Source organism: Amyelois transitella, chromosome 6, assembly GCF_032362555.1.
Source record: "Amyelois transitella isolate CPQ chromosome 6, ilAmyTran1.1, whole genome shotgun sequence".
Lineage (NCBI taxonomy): Eukaryota > Metazoa > Arthropoda > Insecta > Lepidoptera > Pyralidae > Amyelois > Amyelois transitella.
Genome location: NC_083509.1, coordinates 4,273,580 through 4,294,462, shown reverse-complemented (window position 1 = coordinate 4,294,462; position 20,883 = coordinate 4,273,580). Strand labels below are relative to the sequence as shown.

At 36.8% G+C, this 20,883-nt stretch overlaps 2 protein-coding genes across 2 annotated transcripts; one reads left to right on the top strand and one right to left on the bottom strand.

The window, feature by feature from the left end:
• Window positions 1-14: 14 nt before the first annotated feature.
• On the top strand, window positions 15-3,857 carry LOC106131151 (uncharacterized). The gene is made up of 3 exons (XM_013330149.2): window positions 15-534; window positions 934-1,156; window positions 1,565-3,857. The coding sequence occupies exons 1-3, from the start codon at window positions 219-221 to the stop codon at window positions 1,914-1,916; spliced, it is 891 nt and encodes a 296-aa protein (XP_013185603.1). The 5' UTR covers window positions 15-218; the 3' UTR covers window positions 1,917-3,857.
• Window positions 3,858-4,639: 782 nt separating this feature from the next.
• Window positions 4,640-9,963, bottom strand: LOC132901830 (uncharacterized). The gene is made up of 2 exons (XM_060944609.1): window positions 9,821-9,963; window positions 4,640-5,847 (listed from the first exon to the last, which is right to left on the bottom strand). The coding sequence occupies exons 1-2, from the start codon at window positions 9,826-9,828 to the stop codon at window positions 5,124-5,126; spliced, it is 732 nt and encodes a 243-aa protein (XP_060800592.1). The 5' UTR covers window positions 9,829-9,963; the 3' UTR covers window positions 4,640-5,123.
• Window positions 9,964-20,883: the final 10,920 nt, after the last annotated feature.

Here is a 20,883-nt window from a genome sequence, read left to right as displayed (position 1 = left end):
TTGAGTTTCTGCTTGCATTCACATTGCTTGCTATTGCTCGCTCGTCGAAAGAAAAGTCATCTCATCAAAGCATCAAACTGCCTATTTTTCCCTAATTGAATATTTTGAGACTGTTGGATTCCACAATATCTTCATTTTCTGTTTATAAGGAACTAAATCTATTCATTTGTATTTATGAGTGGTATTTTTGATAACTTTCCCCGTTTTCATTTCGTATCATGATAATTCGGTGCGGGCTCTTGTTATTGTTTTTGAGTTTTGTGAAGACGACTGAAAATCATCCAAATCAGGATGAATTGGTTGGGAGTAGTGATTTGGAGAGGATATTTTCATATTCATTTTGGCCTTCTGTGCACAATGGAGCAAAGATGATGAAGTTAAGAAAACGGCAAGTTCAAGATCCGAAAGTTTTAAATGAAGCAGGTGACGTAAAATCTACAGGCAATTCTTCTGCTAATCCAACAGTTCCTATTCAGCCTAGTGATGAAATCCATAAATCAAATCTTACTCCTAAGCTGGATACCTCCATAACAGGTAAAACTCAACATTGAATGCTAATCACTTAAATCACTTTTATGATGTAATACATGATTCATTTGTTCCAGTCTTATAAGCATATTATATCAAGTTATAGGGATATTTATTAAGATTTGTTAGAAAATTCCAGGCTCAAATAATTGAGTAGAATGCTGTAGGCACATTCTCTTTAAAAATGAACAGAAAGATGATTTTAACATTGTAACTTCTCAGTAAAAAAATATAAAGCAAAATGTATGTGCCAATAATTTAAATACCTAATTCTTTAAGCTTCAAGTTGTGAATAATGATAGTTTGATATTTTTGTTCTAATCTCTGCATAGTCAATGGTCATTCAGGAGGTATTGTATCATCCTTGACTAGCAGTATAATTCTGTTATCAATTAAAATTTCCAGTGAATTCAACATCAAACAACCAAAGTGCTGTATCTACACAAAACTTAGGCAACACAACTGACAAAGTTGTGATGCCGGCAATGCCTGAGGATGAAACAAAGCATAATGGGACCACTACAAAAACTATGCCTGCAGATTTAAATAATCCAGGAGTCTTAACTCGTGCTTTAATAGTCTTTGGTGGATTTGCATTGATGGCCGGAGCTTACTTAATATTTTATAGGTAAATTATTTATTTTTATTAACTGTTGTCTGTGCTAACAAAAACCTTTATAATGCAAAAGCACATTGCAGCCTTCGGCTCATATACCCATATTACTTACTGTGTGTAAGTCATATAGCTGCTTATAGATAGTTGTTTGAATGCATTATAGACCTGTTATCTGTAGAATAGCATAAAATGCAGGACGATACATCTAGTGCAAAATAAAAGGGACATAAAAAATAAATTGTAAAAAAAATTAAATTTATAAATATATAAATTTCAGAATTAATTTGTCTAAGATAAATCGCTTCAGCTTTAAAATTATGTGCCTCACTACACAAAAAATACCTTATAAATGGTTTATTGACATGACATGGTTTATTTCCTTTTTTACATAATAAACAGATTTGTTTTTAAAATTTTCAGGAGAAAGGGTAAAAATAATGACACCAATAGTACACACGGAATTAACGATGCCAACCAGTTCAGATACGGTATCCTCCAGTCAGATGACCGGAGAGATAACTTGGAACTATCACGAGTGCCATTAACCATGGAATCTGATGAGGATGAAGAAGATGACTTGGAGATATTTGACCTTGAGCAAAAGAAGAAGTCACTTTCATATGTGAATCTACAGACTAATGATGAAGATGTCGTGTTTTCCTCTGAAAATAATAGACAAAATGACAGAGACAATTTATTATTGGACATTGAAGATGCCTCAATAGATACTTCAATGGATTGGGTTAATAACGGTAACAAGTCTATATTATAATTTTTCATTAGGCAAGGAGATGACACATAGCGACCGCATGTCGCCAATTTATTTATTGCGCATTTAATTTGTTTGTATGGTTTATTTTTTTAACATGCTGTCCTATGATTGTTAATTGTTGTTTGTGACAGTACTATAATGTTTATTTTTTGACCTATTACTTTCTATTTGCATTTGTCACGTAATTCATTTGCAGAATGTATAAAAGAAGAGAATAGATTTAAATAATGGCACACTAAAAATGGACACTAATTCTAGGTCAAAACTATTTTTCAGTTCTCATTTATTAATAACCTCGACATGTTATAAACACGCGAATCTCTCGTATTGTACTAATTTTACTCTGTTATTATTAGTACACATTATTCAAGAGTGCAGTGTTGAGGCCTTCATATTTCAACAGTTGATTTCATAACTGTAATCTCTTTGTTTATGTAATGTTCCTTCTTGTTTTAGAACATAATTTTCTAACAGTATTTTAATACAAACATTTTATAGGAGTATTTTATTATAAACTCAAAATTATTACTTATAAAATATATGTCTTAGTAGGAACCAGAAATCGGAAAAATCTAATTTTATTCTTAATTCCATGGTAGTGGTATACAATACATATTTTAGTAATAGGTAGATTACCTATTTTATACTAATTTTGCATACGGAAGCAACAAAAGATTCTTAAACAAAACGTTTCAACCTGTAGGGTTATTAAAAAAAAGCAATGAGAACATACAATGTGCCATTTTTATCGTATATTTTTTTAACTTTTATATGACAGGCTGTCAGAGATACTTAATTCATAAATGCCTACTTACTGTACCGTAAAATGGGGCTATTTGGTACAAGATTTGGTAAAAAACAATTTTTTTAACGACTTTATGTTTAAATAATCCTGTTTTGATGATTAATTTGGACAGATTTTGAAGTGGCGTTTCCGGAACTATTATTTTCAAACGTATATTGATTAAAATTCCGAAGATAGCCTGTTTTATAAGCGCTGTTCCAATTTTCGCAATTTTGGGGCTATCTGGAAATCGACACAAAATGTTTAATATTTCAGTAAAATGTAGGCCAGTTTTAATTTGAATCAGTTTGGCGATAATCAGAACATTGATAGTGTGTACCTGGCTATATGTCTATAGTGCTCTTGTTCAATTTTGTTGTAAAATCTTGCACTATAATAATAATAATAATAAAGGCGTCGGAACGTGACGACCCCATCGCCCCCTGGGTCACCTTCCCAGTGCAATCAGTCTCCGCAGGGCAGCTTGTGGCGAGCTGTTGGGGAGTAGCGACCCCACGGACCTGAGTGCTCCCAGGGGAGGCCCCTGTTCCTCGCCTCCGATCTTCCTTCGCCAAGGTCGGAGTGGAAACCGATGAGGGACAGGACCCCTACCTCTGGCTTGCCTTAACCGGCCGGTCAGAGTGGAGTCGCGAGAGCTATAGGCTCGAAGGATGGAAGTGTAAAATGTCATAACGCCGGGGGTGCCTGACTGGATCACCACGATTTCACGCCCCGCAGTCTCACCTCTCGACATCCTTAGCCACCCACGCCGATGTTGCCCCTTTGTTGCCAATCATGGTGACTGATTTGAGGGGCCCATTTAGTGAGTGGCGAGTCACCACCTGCCACATAATAGTCACGTATTCATGATTATGGCAGGTGTCCGAACTTCTCCAACAATAGCCCAGTTTAAATCCATCCAAACGTCAACTCCATAACCCATAATCCTTTTCCTTATTTTGTAATAGCTCCACCTCCTGCCGAGACCTGTTCATGGACATATCATCTATTGATATGCCCGGGAACGGGTTTTGGCAGGAGAACAACATAACATCAACTTCTCCAAAGGGCCTCTACGTGTTGGATTTATATCCCCACGCAAGCCTCTCAAAAATCCGGGGTGTATAGACCCGTGAAATCTAAGAGGAGAAACATAATAATAATAATAATAATAAAGGCGTCGGGACGTGACGACCCCATCGCCCTCTGTGGAAGGGTTTCCTTCCCAGTGCAGGCAGTCTCCGCGGGGCGGCTTGTGGCGAAGCCGTTGGTGAGTGGCGACACCACGGACCCTACCTCCTGGGGAACATACAGACATGCGCCATACACACACATACACACAGTGACACTTTCCCCGCCTCTGGCTTGCCTTGGCCGGCCGGCCAGAGTGGAGTCGCAAGAGCAGATCCTATGCTCCAGGATGGAAGTGTATTGCACGTAATGGCGTAATAGCGGGGAAACCAGCACGGGGTCATGCCTCGTGCTCGTGAAACCGGGGCCGCACCTCTCGGCATCCTATAGCTGCTTTTAACGTGTTGCGCCCTGGCCGCCGCATGGTGGCTTATTTAGGGTGCCCACAGGCTGCTGTATAGCCAATGAGCAGCGAGTCACCATCTGCCTAATCAAAATTATGTGAGAGATTTTCGAGGCAGATGTCCGTATCTCACTCCATAGCCCAGAAATCCAATCCATTAGCATCCCATCCGCATGACCCAAATTAAGTAAATCCCTTCCTGGCAATAGTTTGGCAGCTATGGAGGGCTGTCCGTTGGTGCATCCCAATGGTTCATCAAGAGACAGATCTCCACAGCTGCAGCCATCTCACTTTAGAACAAAAGGTACCAAAGGGCCTCTTCATGTTGGCTTCGGCCCCATGAACGCCTCCCAAATGACCGGGTCCCTATGGGCCCGTGCACATTTTACATGTACCAACATAATAATAACATTTATTTCTCACCATAATCCGATACAAATGTGACAATAGTCTTAAGAGCTAATACACACTGTAAGGACCATGGTGGGCTGGCACCTGAACTAAGAAAACCTGTGTCTCAGGTTACCAACCCTCCACCCCAATAATTGGTCTTTTAAGATTAGATTATAAGTGAACATTTAAAAATACAAAAGGTTTAGATAGGTAAATAAATCTATGGAATAGGGAAATTATTGGAAAGTTTGCACTAAGTATGAAATACATGTACGGATGGATGTAAAATTGCACCAAATCAGTAGGTCAGTTATTAAGTATGTAAGTGTGTGACTGTATTTTTCGCGTGTGGGTACGTTTATAACACGAACATGCGAAGGTCAGTGGGTAGAATTTTGCTGAAATTTAGTACACGGATACGTGGTAAAAAGTAGAAAAAGTAGAAATGAAGTCAAATCTAATAGAAAGAATGAAGATGGCCTGTCACGTGGGTCAGTTAAATTACAGGTTTAAGAAGTTGTTCAGTTGAGTCATAGGTAAGGGTTTTTAAGGATTGGTTTAAAGCTGTCTTTAGTGATGTCCTACACATAGGGAATATTCTCAGATTGTCATTAAAATATCTGTAAAGAAAAGGTCCGGAGTAGTAAGTTTGGGAACGGGTAAGTTGAAGGTTATATGATGGTACCCGCGGCCGTGGTTGTCTCCTGTTTTGAGAGACTAGCGAAGACGGGTCAATTGTTTTGTGATGTCGAAGAACAGAGTTGAATATAAATAGTTGCCGGACAGAGAGTAAACCAGATTCTTTATAAAGTTTGTCCGTAGGATATAACCTAGGTTTTTTTAACATGACCTTGATGACGGCTCTCTGGGCCCTTTCAAGGTCAAGTAGATGAGTGGACCCAGCCCCACCCCAAACTGGAATGCAATACGTCAAAAGTGATTGGCATAGCGCGTAGTATATTCTTATCATAAGTTTCAAGTCTGCAGACTCCCGAAGATTTTTAAAAAGGTATATTAATTTGCGAACTCTTTTGCTAAGAAACGTAATGTGTGGTGCCCAGTTGAGATTTTGGTCGATAATAATACCTAAATATTTATGCGTATCCGTCTGAGCTAGAAGGGGACAGTTACAAATGTTACTTATGGTGTCGACTTCATTACAGCTTCCTGAATGGATTTTAAGGCGGAAATTGTCAGGAGGTTTAGTGGCACCGCAGGTTCTGAAACAAAGGTACTTGGTTTTAGGTACATTGATGGTGAGGAGGTTATTGTCAAGCCATGTCATAACCTTTTGGAGTCCATGCTCAGCGTTTATCTGCACCTGGGACCACGTACTTCCCTTGAAGATAAGGGCAGTATCGTCAGCGAAAGCCAGAATACTACCGTCGATCCTCAATTTGCATAAAGAGTTAACATATATGAGAAATAGGGAAGGTCCAAGTGTACTGCCTTGCGGGATACCATGTGTGATCGGTAAACTAGAGCTCAATGTGTTGGAAATTTTTACAGCTTGGGACCGGTTATTTAAATAGTCATTAAACCAATCAAGAGCAGTGCCCCTGACACCCAATTCCTGTAATTTAATTAAGAGTAGCGGAATGGACACGGTGTCGAAGGCTTTTTTCAAATCAAGAAAAATAGCTAGACATCTGTCGCCTTGGTCTAGAGATTTAATAACAATTTCAGACAGGGCAACCACCGCATCTTCAGTATTTCTACCATGTCGGAAACCATATTGATTGTCCGCTAGCAGTCCCTTGTTCTCTAGGAAATTGGTTAACCGAATATTGACAACCTTCTCTAAGATTTTGCTTATGGTTCTGAGCAAAGAGATAGGACGATAGTTCGACACCGAGTCCCTCCCACCACCCTTATAAACAGGTATAACAACAGCGCTCTTAAATATGGTAGGGAACGATCCAGTGGACATACTTAGGTTGCACAGGTGAGCTACGAGAGTAGATAGAATTATGCGTGAATGTTTGAGTATAATTGTAGGAATTAGATCAACACCAGGAGCACTATTACTTCTAAGATTTCTTATAATTTTATCAATTTCAATAAAGTCAGTTGGGCACATAAACATGGAATACGTTCTTTGCGAAGTATTACTTGAAGATTTTAACGTTAGGTCAGATTCAGTGGTGTTTAGTTTATTTAATATGTCTGCTGCAAGGTTTCCGCCGACTGAAGTAAAAAAGCTATTTACAAGATTCAGGGAATCTTCTTTTTTGGGTAGCAAACTAAGCAATGGCTCAGCTAGGGAACGGCTACTTGTTAGATTACATAGTTCTTTAACAGTATCCCAAGTACCTTTGCTGTTTTTATGATATTGGTTGAATTTATTTCTGTAATAATCGTTTTTAGCAGCTTTAGCCGTATCATTGCAGACATTACGATATTGTAAATAAACATGCTTTATGTCAATATCATCCGGATTCTTTTTTGCTAGTAAGTGCAAACGATCGCGTTTCCGAAAGCATTTAATTAGGCCCATTGTAATCCACGGTTTAAGGGGTCGTTTTCTTTTAGAGAAAGTCAATGTGCATGTGTTAAGTAGAATGAGATCTTGCAAAGTATTGATTAGTATGTTTGCTGCTGTATTGGGGTCCTCAGTATTTAAGAATGGATTCCAATCATAGTTTTTGATAGCATCTTCTAAGGTCTTGTAATTAATTTTGGTTCTCGTCAATTTTGTTGCTGTGCTGGTATTTGGTGATAAGGATGATTTGATAGACAGGAATGTTGCGTAGTGATCTGTGATGTCAGAGGAAAGGACATAGCTTTGGAAGGAACCCGTCAGTTTGCACATTAGGTGGTCCATGCAGGTTTTAGTGTGGGTAGGCATGTCGATAGTGGTTTGCAGTCCATGTGAACCAACTATTTCCAAATAATCTCGTACGTAGGTATTGGATGTGTTCAAGGTATCGATGTTAATGTCCCCTGTGATTACGATATTTCTTGTTTTATTAGTAGTTAACAATGTGTCCAAAGAATCAAGGAAGGCAGTTGGATCGGTAAAACCAAATGGTCGATAAATGCCAAAAACAGTCATATTACCTATTTGAGCAGACATGCAAGTAGCATCCTTTAGCTTGATTTCTCGTACTGTGGCTTTTACAGTGTCGTGAATGTAGATAATCACGCCATCATTTTGGTTGTGACTGGTTTTTGTAAAGAAGACTGAAAAACCATCTATGGTCGGAGGGACTGTGTCTTCGTCACACCAACATTCCGATAGCACAATCATATCTATTTTGGCGTTAATTCTAGTCACATAGATCAAAAAATTATCAAGGTTTTTATTTATACTCCTTATATTCATGGATATTATATTAAATCTACTATTTTTATCTGTTGTCCGGTTAGAAAGTTCCAAACCCAGTTGGTTAGGGTCATTTATTAGCTTACAAGAGGTGGAACACGATTGGTCAATTTCATCAAATAATTGTCTGTTATCCATATATGAGTTCAGTAGTGAGGTAAGTCGTTTCAAGATTTATTTTAATGTCAGAAAAGTATAGGAGTTTATAACCACGATTCAAAGTGTTATTTGGGTAACTTAGTAGGAATGTGCTGAGTTTACCCCATTTCATATTTAGTGCATAAAGATCGAACATTGAATTATCATTAGTTGAATGACATTTACCATAAGCGCATGCAAGACTATAAACAAAGTAAACACTAGAAAAAAGATCAACAAAACTATTTTTAAATTGTATAAGTTTTAAATATGGGACAAATATTGTATTGAGTTTAACCCATTTCATATTTAGTGCATATAGGACGAATATAAACCCATCATAAGATGTCCGACTTTTACCATATGTGCATGAAATACTATACAAAAAGTACACACTAGAGAAGGAATCATTAAGACTATTTTTATATTGTGTAAGTTTTAAACATAAAACAAATATTGTATTGAGTTTAAACCATTCCATATCCAGTGCACAAAGATTGAATAAAAATTTATCATAATATGACTGACATTTACCATATTTGCATGCAAGTAAATAAACAAAGTGCACACGAGAGAAAAGATAAACAAAACTATTTTTTAAATATAGTACAAATATAAGTAGTTTAACAATAATGATGAAAAAAGTTAGTCATTTAGTCCGCAACTGTTGCAGCTGGGCTTCTGTTTTAACTAAAATATAGGGCTGCCCCTGAGTTTTACGAAGGTACACAAGTCCATTGGAAGTCCAACAGTAGTCGTACCCCATTGACCTGCGGAACTCTCGTGCCAGGAAGTAAAGCCTAGAAGCTTGAGGAGTGAGATGCTCTGAGAGGTATATCTCCATTTTTTGGCCTTCAACCCCCATGTGGGACGAGTTCAGTTGTTCTGTTTTATATCTCATAGAGGATAATTTGTGGCTTTTGGCTGCGGTAAGCATGTTTCCTTTAACAAGCGTTGAGGAGAATTCAGCTACTATTGTTGTGTTGGTTTTATCTTGACGTGCGGGCATCCTGAACACGTCGCGCACCTCGGTGGCCGTCAGCTGAACACCCAGCGTAGAAGACAGGCTATTGACCATCTCAAAAAGCTTTTCTTTGGTTTCCGCCTTCTGTCTGGGGACATTTCTTATTTGAATGCATGTCTTGCGAGAAATTCTCTCCAGCATGTCGCATTTTTCATCTAGGCTCGATACTTGCGAAGAAAGTTGTTTCCTGTCTTCTTCCATATGGTTTATTGCAAGTTGCAAATCCTGCACTTTGGTAGTAACAAACTCGATAGAATTGACTATGTCAAGATTTTTCTTGTGAGTCGTATCATTCTGGATAATAATCTCCGATATACGATTTTCAAGTACATCCAGGCGCGCATTCTGTTGCGATTGCATTCCGGTCATAAATTCACGCAACTCCTCTCTAATGATAGTTCTAATGTCAGCCGTCTCAGTACTCAGTACCCGTGATTCATCCGCGACCCGCCGCCGCTTATTATCACGTTGCGTAATATGGACAAGTTCTTCTAAAGGCGACGGGAACAGAGCCGCTTTATTTACATCAGAATCAGACATACTGAGGGACCCGTTTAATGGCGGGGACCGTGCCAGGTTAGGCATTGTTTCTTATTGTAAATCTTTATCTAGTTAACAGAATATAAACTCGTTGGGGCCGAAGCCCAATTTGGACAGTTTACTATATTGTTTTTAATTAGAAACATTCAATAGAAACGACACTTACGTATTCATTTGCTGCCAACAAAATAACGGCACTTGGGTGTTGATAAGCTACGATTCGTTCGTAGCAAAGTACGCTCGTAGGCTTTCCGTAGGCCGTGCGTCAGAGTGTCGTAGCTGCTCGAAGCTAGTGCAGTCGGTCGCCTTCGTAAGATCTCGTATCACGCCGTGTGGCGGAGGGAGACGAAAAATCACAACCGTCTCTTATCGTGGCGGTGAGGCGGTAGGTCCCCGCGCTCGAACGCCTCGCTGTTCGTAGTAATTAAAGCCGGTTATTTATTATTTATTTTATTGGTACCACACAGGAGATAGACCCCTAATACACCTTTGATGCACTGACTAATTTGCGTAAATAGCTTGCAATTTCTCCGATGTTTATAGAAACAACTTGCGACACGTCCACTTTTAAACAAGTCCACGGGCGAAGAGGACTATAAAACTATAGTGCCACTATATTGGGGTTATTTGGAAGTACGATGATTAATCAGTTGGACTAAAGGAGAGAATGTAGGATATATTTGGAACAATTTAAGGGGAAGTCATTATTTAAATGAAATTGTTGAATGTACTTTAAGTATGTTTATTTAAATGAAAAATGTGATACAAAAAAGAAACATCAAATAAGAACACTGGAAGTTTACCATATTAATTAAGTAGGTAGGAACTTTAATAATAAAATTGACCCGGTTAATAACACTTAAACTTTCATAAGTATCAAATAACTGTACTTATTTATCTAATCAGTTCACTCATCATCATCAACAGTCTGAGCAATTTAAAAACAATTTAACTTTTACTATACTAGTAATAAGGCACGCATATTATTAAACAACGTGTAAAATAACTAAAATCACAGTCGCAAAAGAGCAACTCACCCAATTATTTCAAACAACTTAATTATACTATGGAACCAATGTTGAGAACTCAACAACAATCACTAAAATAAACATTACAAAAATAAACCAATTCTCAAAATTCCAAAATGTACATAAAAAAACAAATAAGAACATTGGAACTGGAAGTTTACCATATTAAAAATTCAGTAGGTAGGAATTCTGATAATAAAGTTAACCCAGGTAATATAATTAAAACTTTCAAAAATATGTATCAAATGTCTGTACTTATTTATCTAATCAGGTCTCTCGGTAACTATAATATGTATTAAAACAACAATATTTTCTAGACATCAGCGGTCTAATTCAAACATAAACAAATACTTAATCAACTATCAAAGTTCTCATCAAAGTTTGTAAGAAGGTGAATGTCATTGCGGTAGGTAAACATTTAACAAAAAATAAGGCACAATATTTGGCATTGATACTTCCTTAATTATAATCATAACATTAAATCAGTCTTAATCATAGTCAGTCTAAAGACTTCGAAAATAAAATTTAAAATACCATAAGTCAAAACAGTTAAACCTATTGTACGTTGTAATTACTCAAATCAATATCAAATATGATTTGTCCTCGCCGAGAGATGTTGGGCTCTGGTAATACTAGAACAATATCATCCAAATGTCTCATGGTACAAATGTCATCTACTGTAGGATAAGTAAACACCGATCCTCTATTAAATTTTGATTCCTTTACTTTTCTCACAAATTTGACATCAGGAATACATACATACATACATACATAAAATCACGCCTCTTTCCCGGAGGGGTAGGCAGAGACTACCTCTTTCCACTTGCCACGATCTCTGCATACTTCTTTCGCTTCGTCCACATTCATAACTCTCTTCATACAAGCTCGGCGGTTTCGGGTACTTTTGACCTGACCCTTTACCAGGACGTCCTTAATTTGATCAAGATACGTTCGTCTAGGTCTTCCCACTCCGACCTTTCCCTCCACACTCTCCTTGTATATCTGCTTAGTCAACCTGCTTTCATTCATCCTCTCCACATGACCGAACCATCTTAACATACCCTTTTCTATTCCTGTAACTACATCTTCTTTCACATCACAACATTCCCTTATCACGCTGTTCCTTATCCTGTCACTCAATTTCACACCCATCATACTCCTTAACGCTCTCATTTCCACTGCATTTATTCTGCTTTCATGCTTCTTTTGCCATACCCAACTTTCACTCCCATACATTAATGTCGGGACCAACACGCCCCTGTGCACAGCCAGTCGAGCCTTTTTGGATAGTTTCTGACTGCTCATAAAGGCATGCAAAGCTCCATTCACCATGTTCCCCGCATTCACTCTCCTTTCAATATCACTATCATACTTGCCATCTGATGTAAACTTTGATCCTAGATATACAAACTCTTTCACTTGCTCCACTTTTTCTCCTCCAATCAAAATATTACATGCTGTCATTTCTTTCTCCATTTCAAAAACCAGTGTTTTAGTTTTACTTACGTTCACTTTCATTCCTTTCTCTTTTAAAGCTTCATGCATACAGTTTACCATCTCCTGTAACTCCTCCGCTGATGACGCCAGTATAACCTGATCGTCGGCATAGAGCAGACATTTGACGAGTAACTCATTCATCCTTAATCCACTTTTAGACTCTTTCAAATCTGTCAAACAGCTATCCATAAATAGGTTGAACAGCCACGGTGACGCAACACATCCTTGCCTAACGCCTTTCTCAATCTTAAACCACTCAGTGTGCGCTCCGTTTATCCTGACACAAGCACTCGAATCCTCATATAAGGATTTCAGTGCTCGTATTAAGAGACTGCTCACCCCATGCATAGAAAGTGCTGACCACAATTCATTCCTCTCAACTCTGTCATAGGCCTTTTCCAGATCTACGAATGTGCAATAGACTTTTTGACTCTTGGCCAAAAACTTTTCGGCTATGCACCGCAAGGAAAAGACCTGATCAGTACATCCCATTCCCTTTCGAAATCCCGCTTGAGCATCCCATATTTTGTCATCAGTTTCATTCCTGACTCTATTAATCAATACCTTAGCATACAATTTGCCGACGACGCTAAGCAGGCTTATACCACGATAATTTTTGCAGTCCAGCTGTGACCCTTTTCCTTTGTAAAGTGGCACGATAACAGCCTTACACCAATCTTTTGGTACTCGGCCGCTTTTCCAACACAAATTGAAAAGGCAGTACAACTGACTAGCTACTACGCCTTTTCCTGCTTTAAGCATCTCGACCGACACTCTATCACACCCAGCAGCCTTTCCCGCTTTCATACTCTTAAGTGCTTCCACAATTTCGAACATTTCAATTTCGCCTTCCATCTCATTCTCTTTTTCTTCGCTATAGCAGAAATCTTTCTTATTTCCTTCCTTTTTTTCAAATAAACTTTCAAAATAGTCCTTCCATATCTTTAGTACACATTCTTCTCCTTTCACAACGCTACCATCCTGGCATCTGATCCTAGTCAGCTCTCTGGTTATAGTATTTCCTCGGGCTGACCTTACGGATTTCCAGAATACTTTCAGATTTGACTGAAAGTCTTCTGATAGCCTTTTATCAAAATCCTCTTTATACTCTTCTTTCTTTCTAATCACAGCTTTCTTAACCAAATCTTTCATTTTCTTATATTCCTTACGTGCTTCATTCACATCTTCATCTATAACCTCTTGCATTCTTAAGTTAGCTTTTGCTGCTAACAAATCCAGCCATGCTTTCTTCTTTAATCGCACAAGTTCTTGCACATCTTTACTCATCCACGCATTTTTGTGATTTTTTCCTTTCCTTCTTCTACTTACACCACACACTTCAACAGCTACTTTCACAATTCTTTCTTTAAATTCCTTCCATCCATCTTCAATATCGCTCATTTCCTCTAAATCTTCAAATTCATCCTTCAGTCTATTAATATACTTCTTACCTACATCCATATCTTGCAAATTTTCTACTTTTACTCTTTCCAAAGCGCTGGTTTGCTCCCTTACCCTGTGCCGCCAGCGATTGAAGATACCCCTTATCCGGGATATCACCAGTAAATGGTCCGAGTCAATGCCAGCACCGCGATATGCACGGGTATCCAGCACTTTGTTCTTCAATCTTTCATCTACAATCACAAAGTCTATCATACTTTTTAAAATACCTTCCACTCTTGTGTAGGTGTGGATCTCTTTATGTTGAAACATTGAGTTCGACACAAAAAGATCCCACTCTAGACAAATTTCTAATACACTTCTTCCATTATCATTCACCTTTTCGTCACCAAACGCACCAAGCACCTTTTCATATCCATCACGCTTTACACCCACCCATCCATTAAAATCACCTAACATAATAATCTTCTCATTTGGCTTGGTAACTTTCAATACTTCTCTTACACTATTCCAGAACTCCTCGTTTTCGCTTTTTGCTGATGTTGTACCCCTCGAACCCACATCCCAAGGTGCATAAACACCTAGAACGAAGATCCGAGTGATTCCAACTTTCAGCCTAATCCATAGAAGACGAGGGCTGACACACTCATACTCATTCACGCACTCAGCCATTCGTGCAGAAAGAATTAGACCGACCCCTTGACAGCCTCGGCTGGTACTGGAAATTCCAGACCAATACGCCGTGTAAGGGCCGTGCTGCGTCGCGTCGCATCCTTTCCGCTTCGTTTCATTCACGCACAACACATCCAAACGTCTTTCATCCATCATCTGGCATACTTCCTCAATCTTATCCTTCATTCCTCCTCTTACATTCATCGTCGCAAAGCGGCTTTCAGCAGACCGCATACCGCTCCCGCCGGGAACGAGACGTGATGGGGTGCAGACACCATCGCCGCCATCTAGGTGCTCTTTCAAAAAATTTGCATCCATGCGATTCCCACGAGACGCTAGGGAAAAATTTTGTCCGCCCCAGCAGAGCCCCGCATGCCAGGGTAAGGCTAGCCATTACCTGGGGGTCGCCCAACCCCATGGCGGAAGTGGCACGCTCGAGACTAGGCTCGCCCCTAGCCATGCATCCATCGGCGCGGCAGACCTTAGATTGGCAGGGATTTACATTAAAGAGGAATCCCAAGTCTATCCCTTAGTCGGCTCTTACGACATCCGTGGGAAAGAGATGGAGTGGTCCTATTCTTTTGTAATGGTGCCGGGAACCACACGGCAATCAGGAATGTTGTTTTTTATTAATATTATCTTTCCTACGAAATGTTTAACGCTCTTTTTTGTAGCAAATTTTGCTAAAATCCAGGAATCAATTTTTAATGTATTATTATCCTCTGTAAAAAATTCAATTTCAGAAAAGCCAAAGGGAATTGATGGTTCTATATTTTCTTGTTCTTCTTCGTAAAATTCCGTGATTAAATCATCCATTGTTTCATATTCTGAATCATCAGAATCAGCCATACACAGTATAATCTCAGATGAGCTGGAATCACTACTAGATCTCCTCCATTTTTGTTTTCGAGAAATGTGTTTCTGCGTCCTTTTTTTCACTTTAGTAGCTGTCTCACTGTTTATTTTTTTCTTAGGTTTCACATTATCTATTATTTCTTTTAATTCTTTACTTTCTTGTGTAATTTCTTCTACGACTTTTCTTTTTTCAGTTACTTGTTCTTTATTTTCTATATTTAATTTCATATTTAAAGCAAACTGCGTAATTTCAACATTTTCTTTTTGTAGTATAGCGTTTATTTTCTTACGATTACGAATATTTTGGGAAGATCCTGCTTCAAAAATAACTTCTGATGTAATTATAGGTTTAGATCTAGTAGTGGGTCTGCTATTTAGTAGGCATTCTGGTAATTCACCTATAAATGGCACGTTAGCTTCATAGTTTTTGGTTTCGTACAAATTTTGAATAAATGATCTTTGTCCGGATAGTTCATTGTTTTGAATTAAGTGAGTATTGACCCATCTGATACATAAATTTTTGAGGCTTTCGGGATTTTGGAGAGATGACTGTAATAATGAACCAGAGTTAACTAATGTATCATTTAGAGCTGTTTCTGTTACATTCTCACTTTGTTGCTTCTTATTAATCAATATTTTACAAGGTTTTGTTTTTTTACCGATCCCTTTTCCCATGCCCTTGTAGGATGTTAGTTTTGACTTAGGCATAAGAACAGACGCAATTTGATCATCGGAATTATCACTATCATGATTTTTATTGCTCCTTATTTGATGTAGTCCAGAAGGACCTGGAACTGAATCAATAAATGGGTCTGATAGGATGTTTGAAGTAGACTTCTTTAATTCTTTTCTTTTTCCGGACACCTTTAATCTTGCACTTGTTTTTGACTGATTTTGTACTAAATCGTCGGAAGATACGCTCTTTCCCGGTTCAACCACAAATCTCTTTTTCCGTCTCATTCCCGTCGGCTCATCGGGACATCGCAATTCCATCAACATATCCTTTATAACTGAAGTACTACTTGTCTCTATTTCTTCCTCGGACCTTGGAACATGAGATTGGGGTAATCGAGATTTGGGACGATTAAGATCAACAGGGTAAAGTCCGGATTTATTAAAACCTGCTATTAAATTTCTGGATTCGGCATCATTTTCGATTAATTTATTTTTAAGTTTTTTCAACAATTTAGGAAATGCACTCTTAATTAAGGTTTTGTGATGTCTTCCCTCGGTAATTTTCCATTTGGTAAGAATATCTCTCCAGTATACCTTCAAAGGAGCAAAAAACGCGACGTCCAGAGGTTGTAATAAATGTGTTGTTTTAGGTGGCAGACATACAAATGCAATATTCAATGTCTCACAAGTTTTTATTACACTTTCCGAAAAGTGTGATGATAAATTATCACCTATCAACACCTTCCGTCCAGGCTTATTACGAAAATAGGGAACTATAATGGTATGAAACCAATCTTCGAAGCAGGTTGAATCAAACCATCCGCTCTTGGAACGATTATATCTCGTCCCTTCTGGTCCTCCCTCCATCCACGTATCCCAAAGATTTTCCGATTTGTAGACAACGTAAATAGGTAAGAGATGTCCTGATGCAGTGCCCGAAAACATGAGCGAAATTGCCGTTTTCGAGCTATTTATGATCCGCTCTGGATACTTGCATCCTCTTTTATAAATATATTTTTTATTGCCGGGATCATCTGTTAAATTCGTTTCATCATAGTTAATGATGTGCGCTGCAGGAACACCCTCAACCGTATTAACATAATTCTCAAAAAAGGCATCAATATCATCTGACCTAAATCTGGCTCGGTCACTGGAAATATGTGCAGATTTACGGTTTGAAATTTGTAATCTATGTCTTTGAAGAAAGTTTCTGGCCCAATCATAACCTGGCATATTATCTTTTAGATTATACACATTTTTTCCAAGTCTGTCGAGATATTTCTTGGCAAATACACGAAGATCTGTGGTATCAAACGGAAACCCCCATTCCCCTACTATTAAAACAAATTTAATGAAGACTTTCTCTTCTTCAGGCGTAAATAATGTTGGATGGCCTGCTGTCTCTTGCGTACAGTTAATATTTCTTGTCTTTCTACTTAAGGTACTCTTTGGCACACCAAAAGTGTCTGCGGCATCGGTAAGACTCATTCTTCCTTCTTTTACACTCTCTATTGCTACTTGTAAATTTTCCGCTGAGTAATTTTGGTAAGGTAAAAAAGATTTGCCATTTCTGGAATTTATATACTTCCTAGTATATGTACGCACCATGATCAATTGCACTGGAACAAAACAGAAGAACTTCGCCTTAATTACTCGAAAGTTACGTTTGGGGCTATTTGGCACATCACCTTAAATCGTATACAAATCTGTCATCGGACATAGAGGGGGCTATTTGGAATTATGTTTTAAATAGCCCCAAAACTGTACCAAAAAGCCCCGTTTGATAAATCAAAACAAATATGGCGAATCAACGTAGTTAGAAAAAGCCTATAGAATCCATTAAAATCACAAGGAAACATAAGATATAATACAAATATCATGTTCAACTTACCTCAAAAAATAACTAGTTACCAAATAAAAGTATGAGAGCCATAAATTAAGCAATATTTTTAATATTTTTTGCAAGCCCCTTTTGCAGCACACACATGTCATTTCTAACCTCAAAATTTCATTGCGTGGTGACAGCTTTAGAGTGAGTGTTGCCAGACGAAAACAAAATATCCAATTAGTAGAAAAATAAAATGTTATGAGGTTCCAAATATTTTATTTTTATAATTTCAATTAGCCCCATGAATTTTAAATAGCCCCGTTTTACGGTACCTTTTTCTCTTAAAAATTACTGCAATTTTTAGTTGTTATAGAAAATTTATTAAATTGTTCATTCCTATACTGTTAATGTGTAATTAATTATTTATTATAATACAAAACACTGAGAATAAAATTGTACAAAGAGCACTTCTAAATGTAAAAATGTATGCTTAAGAAAAAAGTAAAATAACGCCCTTTATTGTATGTAGAAATATCAAATGTAAAAAGACCATTTATTATTTTTTCAATATCTCAGCTATATTTGGTGAATAAATTTGTTCAGTTAAACTGATACATATCAGACAATATAAATATTTAAAACTTAATGACAATTTAAATCACTTTGTGATTATATTTTTATTACTTATAATTATAATGCAAGTAGGTACTTAGTTCAAAATATTTACTAGCTAGCAATAAGCTGGAATAAACTATAAAATTGTTTATTATTACTAATTGTCTTATTTGTTAAGTGTTCGTGGATTACATGTAAAAGGATTTATTGTACCTAAGAATACGGCCAGAAGTGAAGGCCTAGTATTGAGAATAAAGGTAGGTATCCTTATCAATGTCTAGCTATTATAGATAACGGATTCTGAACCTAACTAAAGGCTATTTTAAAAGACCAGCGACAAGGTCATTTCTAAAAAAAACATGTATACATTATTACAAAAATATAGTTTGTTAATAATTTAGCTTGAAGTGATAAAGTATGCAAGTTTTAAATAAAGGAATAGCTCAAAGTATAGTCGGTGGTCGAACATTCAAGTTGATACGTGTTGTGAATTGTTCTTTTATATCTTTTCTTACGCTAGTTATAATGTCTTTTTGCTTTCTACTAAAATAAATATAAATTCCTACTTAAACAAAGCTTGTAATGGAAAGTATTGATATGGAATTGTAATATTTATTTTTACCTAATTTAAGGTTTATATTGAGATCACGAAATTAAAAATATATAATTTTAATTGAATATTTTTAATGCATTTTAAAATGTGGTTGTATCTGTCAATGCGCAGATTTTTGTCTGAGCAATAGCTTTCACGTTTGTTGAGCATAAAAGAAATTCTTTACTGGTCGAAACAATATGTACACATTAAGTACATAACGGTCTAAATTATTTTATCGCATTTAAATTACCTACATAAAATTAAAAGCATTATTGACATACATAATGAAAACCTGAACATATTTTCTATATATTATTATTCAAAATTTGCATTTAAAAATTTTACTTTCGATTGTATATTGCAAAGTTCGTCATGTTTTTAATTTATAACTTACGTTTTGTAAAATATAGCTTGATTTCTGTGACTTGTCAAGTTTAATTACCTATCAAGTTCTATCCTACCGTCACAAAGATCAAGTTTTGTTTTATAATCTAGTGAATGTATAATTAACCTCATTTCAAAAAGATCCGTTAGGCCTTATGTTTGATTTTCGCAACTAAAGCTTTGGACTGTGATAATATATGAGAGAGTAAGTAAATTATTGTACTTATAAAATTATATTTTTTTAGATCTTCATATTGTTTGCGAATTGTGATCATACTGATTGGCTTTGGCACTTTTAAGGCCCAAGCACGCCAAAACTAGGTCGAGAAACAGCAGTTTGAAAGCGGGCCCGCACCAAATTGTTTTATCTACTTACAAGAAACTCTTCAAAGTCGTCACAAGGTGGCGCGGCGGCGAAGTAGTTCCATAGCGGGCCCGCGTTTTATTTCGATTCGAAGACGGCGGGCATGTTTTCAAACTGTATTGCTGCTGGCCTGCTTTTGGTGTTCTCGGGCCTTTAATCTTACATGTAATATGACATATTTCTAAAAGATAAACGGCTCGTAAAGTATGTAGTCATTGAAAATTCTGTAAACGCAAAACATATTTTTTTATAGTTGCTAAACTCTACAGTCGCTCACATCTTCAGTATGCCAAAACTATAACATTAGACATAATTTTAGAAGTAACAGAACAACTATAATTGCTTTGTGATTTAAGTTTTTACTCGGAATTGGGGCTTTACCTCCTAGTTGCATGCTCAATATAATAGTAGCTAGGAAAAAAGTAGAATATAAAACTTTCAAAATTATCTTTTTTATTTAATAACTATAATAGTAAGGTTTTACAATTAATATAAAAATAATAGTTTTGCGTTGAAGAGCAGTGTAACAAGAATTGTAACGATAAAGTTTTATTTATAAACACCATACAAGTTTAAGAAAGAACGTTATAATTAGTTTTTCAGAACTACATATAAACATATAAATGTTCAGCTATGCGAAATTTATTAATGTAGTAAGCTCTGCTGACACAAATTCCCTTGATATAAGAACAATTGTATGCAACTGAGAGTACGGCCCCAGGACAAATATTAATAAGAAATAAGAATAAGTCAAATCCTTTTAAAGTGGCAATAGCTCTGATTTTTGTATTTAGTCAATTTTATTCAGTATGGTGAAAGTTTTTCAAGAAATGTTGATACTCCAAAGATCTTATTTTTGTACGGGAAAATTAAATGCAAGTATAAAACAGTACTTTATGGTGGGCTTTTTAGTCCCTGTATTATGAAATGTGAATAAGTTATTTTGGTTAAAGAAATTGTTTAAGTCTTTACAGTCTCCTTTATATTATGAACCTAAAGTTTGAAATTATTTTATATGAAAACTACACCATTAGTGATGTTTTAAGATGTTATCGGGTGATATAAATGCGTTTTACAAATGTTTACTATTTATTTGAAGTCAGAAACTTCACCATCTGTTTAGTGGAAAACGATGAAACCTAGTGTTTTGGCAACGTATTGTCAGTCGATTAAGACTGATACTTTAAGAATTCAATCCTACATATCTTGCTTGTTCTGATACATCATGTACCTATTTATCCATTTTTTTTTAATCAAAGTACTCGTACCTACCTATTTTTATTTGGTGTCGCTTTTCGACGTGGCATCTCGAATA